This window comes from Coenobita brevimanus, chromosome 14 (genome assembly GCF_032717465.1).
Source record: "Coenobita brevimanus isolate Jiangsu-jjx chromosome 14, ASM3271746v2, whole genome shotgun sequence".
NCBI classification, from domain to species: domain Eukaryota; kingdom Metazoa; phylum Arthropoda; class Malacostraca; order Decapoda; family Coenobitidae; genus Coenobita; species Coenobita brevimanus.
The window spans coordinates 3322765-3328675 of record NC_136967.1 but is presented as its reverse complement, the minus strand read 5'-3'; the positions used below and the strand labels follow the sequence as shown (position 1 = coordinate 3328675).

The 5911-nt window shown below is 43.8% G+C and overlaps 1 protein-coding gene across 1 annotated transcript; it reads right to left on the bottom strand.

The window, feature by feature from the left end:
- Positions 1–652: 652 nt before the first annotated feature.
- On the bottom strand, positions 653–3391 carry LOC145417876 (uncharacterized). The gene is made up of 4 exons (XM_080286495.1): positions 3381–3391; positions 2162–2219; positions 1447–2013; positions 653–880 (listed from the first exon to the last, which is right to left on the bottom strand). The coding sequence occupies exons 1-4, from the start codon at positions 3389–3391 to the stop codon at positions 653–655; spliced, it is 864 nt and encodes a 287-aa protein (XP_080142621.1).
- Positions 3392–5911: the final 2520 nt, after the last annotated feature.

Below are 5911 nucleotides of genomic sequence, written 5' to 3'. Positions count from 1 at the left end.
ATATTCGGAAAAGGTTAATATATTTATGTAATATGTAAACTTCGTGAAATATGATGATTAAGGACAATTACTTGACACGTTGCTGACATTTTAAGAGCCTCATATTAATTCATGGATATTACTCCTGCCTCATAGGAACTATTTTGATAATATAAAAAAAGAAAACGCTACAATTTGCACTTTAAGGTAAAACTCGAAATATACTTTTTGCTACGAGAACCCAAAATCTAATCCTCTCGACTCGACTAGGAAGGTAACGGGATCGAACAGAGAAAATGAAAGGCCGAAGATAAAAAAAAAAAAAAAAAAACTGGGTCACGCTCTGAAGCCTTTTGCTGTATTTTCGTGGACAAGGGAAGCTAATTAACATTTAGCTTAATAATTTTTTGCATACTGAGGAACATTATTCTCTTATATCTTTGTAATATGGACGTAACTCGTATAAATAACATACCAGAGAATATTAACGTACCAGATGCAGAAATTAATTAGTAAGGATGATACGACCCTTCTTGCTAAATCCTTCCTAGTGTTAGCGGTCATATTAGACATACTAGAAATGAGCTAGTTTCGTGATACGGTACTATTTCTAGCAATCAAAGGTTTCAGAGCGTGGCCAGCGAACACTAAGCCCATTCAAGTTAGATTCGAATTAGTGGTCGATGAAGCTCGCCCCAAGAAGACAGGCACAGGAGGCGGGAAGTTTGAATGTCTCCACGCTGAAGGGGAAGTACTCGTCGCAGGGGTCGTAGACGAGAAAACGGTGGTAGATGGACTTCTGCAGACACTTGGACTCGTAGCAGTGCGGCACGAGTGGGCAGGAGCTGTAGCTGACACACTCCTCGATGCGGGTCGTCTGAGTGAAGAGCTCGTAGTCCACCTGGAAGAGAAAATAGTGTTGGGGAAAAAGAGATGAGAAAGAAAGCGAGGAAGGATGGTTAGATCAGAGTTTAGATTAGATTAAATTAGATAAGATTTGAAGCCTTAGTTGAGAGAGAAATTGTCTTTAAATTTCACATGGTTTTGTCACGGTTTTGTAGTGGTGTTAAGGACGTTATTTGGCTGCGGCTGTAAATTTACAAGACCAGGGAAAATAGGCATCCACCTTAGTTCAACAAGATTTTGCTGTTTTTATGTAACAAAATTATCAAAGTTTAGTTTCGAAGGCTTAGTTTAACAAGATTTCGTAAGATTTAGAATAACAAGATCTCACAAGATTAGTTTAAGAAGATATTATAAGGCTTAGTTTCATCACGTTTTACATGATTTAAAAATATTTCAAAATGTTTAGTTTTTTTTTTTACTTAACAGGATTTCACACGGTCTCCTTAAACAGAATTTTATAATGATGAGTTTAAGGATATTTAATACGATTTTGACACGGATTTAAGGGGATGTAAGAGGAAATATTGACCGAAATTGTATATATAAATCGCCGTCACCCACCTTGACGTTATTGACTAGGATTCTCCAGTGTCCATCGGTGTTCACGGCTCGGAGTGGCCTGATGTAGCCGATCTCCGCGGGGCACAAGTACGTCTCATCCTCCAGGCGACGAGGACGGTACACAGACAGGGCCGTGTTGAGATCCGCCACGTCAGCGTAGAGGGCGAGGACACTGGCTTTGTGGTACAGGATGGCCTCTTTGATCTCGTACTCGGGGTATTCTTGATCGTAGAGACACCAGGGCTGGGTGGTGTTGTAGGAGCAGGTGGGGACGTGGTCGTAGGTGTAGGGGCACTTGGGGTAGCTCGGAACGGCGTGGTAGCTGGGGGAGGCATAGGCGTGGTGGTAGGAGGGAGTGACGGCGTGATAGGCTGGTGTGACGGCGTGGTATGCTGGTGTGACGGCGTAGGAGGGCCCGTAGGTGGAGTAGGGGTATGACGGGGTGTAGGCGAGAGGGGCGTGGTGTGGTGGGGCGATGGTGGGGTGGTATAAGGAGCCGTGGTGTGTCACTCTGGCCGGGTCTGCTTCAGCTTCGCCCCTTGTCACACCTGTCAACACCGCACACACCTGCAGTGTATGAGAGAATTATTATACACCTGGAACAAAGAATATAATAGACGCCTACAGTAGTTAGGACATTATTTTTAAGATCTACGGCAGACAGAAGAGTAATCATATTTTTGTATCCTGACAAGAGAATTATCTTATCACATACCTGCAGCAGACAAGCAATTAATTCTACACCTGCGGCAGACTCGCGATTAATTTTACACCTGCACCAGACAAGAGGTTAATATTACACCTGTAGCAGACAAGCGATTACTTCTACACCTGTGGCTGACAAATGATTAATTTTACACCGGCAGCAGACAAGAGAATTATCAAACACCTGCTAGCGATTTTTCGGTACCTACGGAGCTATTATATATTGACTGTAAATAGGCGGCACTGTACATTTAAAAAAAAAAAAAAAATCCCTATGCCAGCAGATGTCTCCCTCACCTAAAAGAAGAATAAAAAAAAGAAAGAAGAAGAATAGTTCCGTATTAATAAGATAAAATTCTTTGGCGTACCTCATCCACCGAAAAGGTTAATTAATGCTAACTGTATTTTGTCTTTTTCTATTAATATCATGGTGGTGTCACTTTCCTGTTTCCCTTGTGTCTGGCTGCTGGGGTGGTGGTGGTAGTGGTGAGAGAAGAGGGTGTTAATTTCCCCAAGATTGCATTTTTTCCCCTGTTTTTGTAATGAGCGTACGATGTGTTACGCTGATGAGGTGCTGGCGTGTAAGAAATCTTTAATGATGCCATAATGAGGGGTAATAGAGTCAAGGAGAGGTGATGGTTTACAACAAGGACGTATTTTTCGTCTTAGTACCACAAGGAGGTTTGAATCACGTAAAGAGGAATTTCTAATAATAAAGGGGTGGAGGGACGGTGTATCTCATCCCTCCAGTTTGATTCCCCTCTTTCGGATAGAATAAAATCACCTGGAGAAAGCAAGAACAAACGAGAGAGAGAGAAAGAGAGAGAGAGAGAAGAAAAGACGCCATCGTAGCGAATAGATTAAGCCACACAGACATACAAGTATTTTTTCCGCTTTCCTTTTCGCTTTTGTTTTTTTGGGGGGCAATTATTTCCGTGTCATCAGGGGGGTTATTTATGTTTTTTTTTCCACTGTTATTTATTTCTTCTTCCTCCCGCCCCGACCTTAAAGTACACGAACATTCCTACTTTTTCATAGCTTTCCATTTCACTTGTGTTTTTCTCGGTACAATTATTTTAGTGTTTCTAGGTCACCGTCTCTTAGTTTTTTTCGTTCTTGTTTAGGCTATGTGGGGTGTTCAAAAAACCACTGCGTAGTAGAAAAATTAAGCACAGTAATGGAATTTGGCTGAACAGAGGAATTTAGCACAGTCGAGGAATTTAGCACACCTGACACGCATCTTACACCCCTCCACAACCCTTTCACCCAACCTCTTATATATTATGTTCTTGCCACCACCGTACGATTTTATTCAGTGTTGGGGAGAATTTTGAAGTTGGAGGGGTTAGATGCAGCCTTCAGTAACCCCTTCCCTTCTACAGGTGTGCCCTCAGGTGAGCAAAACGGTAATTGCAAGAGTAACATGAAAAAAACAACTGGAAATCATCAGCTGGGATTAATATTCTCTCTCTCTCTCTCTCTCTCTCTCTCTCTCTCTCTCTCTCTCTCTCTCTCTCTCTCTCTCTCTCTCTCTCTCTCTCTCTCTCTCTCTCTCTCTCAGCCCGAGATTACAGGTCATGGGTTCGATTCGGCATGTGGCATCACGCAAGGAACGGAGGCGTCGCGATCAGTCTTCTCATTACGTCAGTGGGCGGGGTGGGGGGGAGGGGTTGCGGGATCGGAGGAGGGGTGGAATTCTTTCTTGGGGCTCGTATTTCTAGGCAAGTGACGTGCTTGAGAGAGAGAGAGAGAGAGAGAGAGAGAGAGAGAGAGAGAGAGAGAGAGAGATTGCCTTTCACCTCCAGTCTCTAAACGCAATGTCCATTCTAGCAATTTAAATGGATCTTTAATTTTGCTGTCTTCTTTACCCTATTTCCTTTGCAAAAAAAAAAATTGTGCAAGCTCAGACTATGGTTCTCTCTCTCTCTCTCTCTCTCTCTCTCTCTCTCTCTCTCTCTCTGTTTTTGTTGCATAAGAAAAAACACTCAGAAACAGACATAGTTACACCCCAAAATTAGCCACATTCACCGAACCATCACCACCATAACAACAGCAACAGTAACACCAGTAACAACAATAATACCAATAATAATGGCAAAAACAATAACTACTACGACTTTTACTGCTACTACTACTACTAAATTTACTACCACTACTACTACTAGGCCTACTATTACTACTACTACCCACCCAACCACACCCACCCTGCCCCACCTTCGTCACCTCACCACCACTCAAGTACCATCTCAAAATTAATGACCTTCTCAACGACACCTCGTGGAGGGAGAGGGGAGATGAGGGGGGAAGGGGAGGAGAGATGATGGGAAGGGGAATGAGAGATGAGGGGGGAAGGGGAGGGGAGATAATGGGAAGGGGAATGAGAGATGAGGGGGGAAGATGAGGGGAGATCAGGAAGGGAGGTCATGGAAACCAAACAATACGACAGTTTGGTAGTTAGAGGGGCAGGGAGTAACTAGAAGGGGTCGTTCCGGGTCGTCTGGGGTCGTGGGAAGCTTATTGAAAAGGCTGGAGGGCGTATGGGTACCGTAGGCATATACAATGGGAGAGAGTTAAGATCCTTTCAGTTCGAGGACGTCTTTTGGGTTTAATTCTTTCCACCTGGAGACGATTTTGGTCATCTTGGGAGACACTTTTCGAATTGGAGGACTTGTGCCATTTTCTCACTCCTTCAGTACGAAAGGACTATTTTAAGTTGAGTGAAATCGTCTGGAGATGGCCAAAACGAAAAAGAGAGAGAGAGAGGGGACGACCTCGGGCTAAAGAGGTAATGTATTTTATAAGTTGCAAGAAACTGTGTATGAGATATAAAAAAAAAAAAACTAAGAAACAGACTATAGAATTTATTTTGCTAATAACAACTTACTGTCCTCTTCTGTGCTATATAAATCCATCTGATGTCACCATTATCTGCATAAATTACAAGAGGATATTAACTAGCCATATCCCAAAAACAAATCGCTAAGGAAGAAGTGTTAGGAAGTTTCCATACCTGACGAGAATACAGGATTTGGCGAGAGATAAATGGCGTTGAAGCGTGAGGGGTGGCGAGGAATGGGGTCTGATAGAACAATGGGCCGCCTGTGTGTAAATCATTGTGGAGTACTGAGTGGTGAGAGAGGCACACGACCAGGGGAGTACCATCTTCCACACGACCCTCTTCTAGCATGACCCTCTCCATCCTTCTTTCACATAGCCCTCTTCCTCTCTCTTCCACATAGCCCTCTTCCTCCTTCTTCCACACAGTCCTCTTCCTCCCTCTTCCACCTAACCCTCTTCCCCTCTCTTCCACATAGCTCTCTTCCTCCCTCTTCCACATTGCCCTCTTCCTCCCTCCTATGCACGACCCTACCTCATCTTCTTCCAAGTATTTTTTCCTGTTCTACGACTCTCTTACTCTTCCACGACTAACTACTTTCCCTTCTTCTACGACTCTCATCCTCTTTTTCCACGGTTAACCATCTTCCCCTTCCCTGACGATTCTCTATCTGTTCTTCCTCTTCTTCATCTACGACTCCCCGCCTCTTCTTCCTCTACGATTTTCTTCCTTATCTTTTTCCACGGCTCTCTTCCTCTTCTTCTACGACCCTCTACGTCTTCCGTCACGACTACTCACCCTCTTCCCTTTTCCACGACACTTCCCCTCCTCTTCTTCCTCCACGACCCTCTCTCTCAACTACCACGACCTTCTCTCTCTCTCTCTCTCTCTCTCTCTCTCTCTCTCTCTCTCTCTCTCTCTCAG

What these genes read in the sequence shown, in the direction of transcription:
- LOC145417876 (XM_080286495.1), bottom strand. An exon ending in TAATTGCTTGTCTGCTGCAG is followed by an intron (nt 2,014 to 2,161) that starts GTATGTGATAAG and finishes CATACACTGCAG; the next exon opens with GTGTGTGCGGTGTTGACAGG. An exon ending in TCCTAGTCAATAACGTCAAG is followed by an intron (nt 881 to 1,446) that starts GTGGGTGACGGC and finishes TTTCTCTTCCAG; the next exon opens with GTGGACTACGAGCTCTTCAC.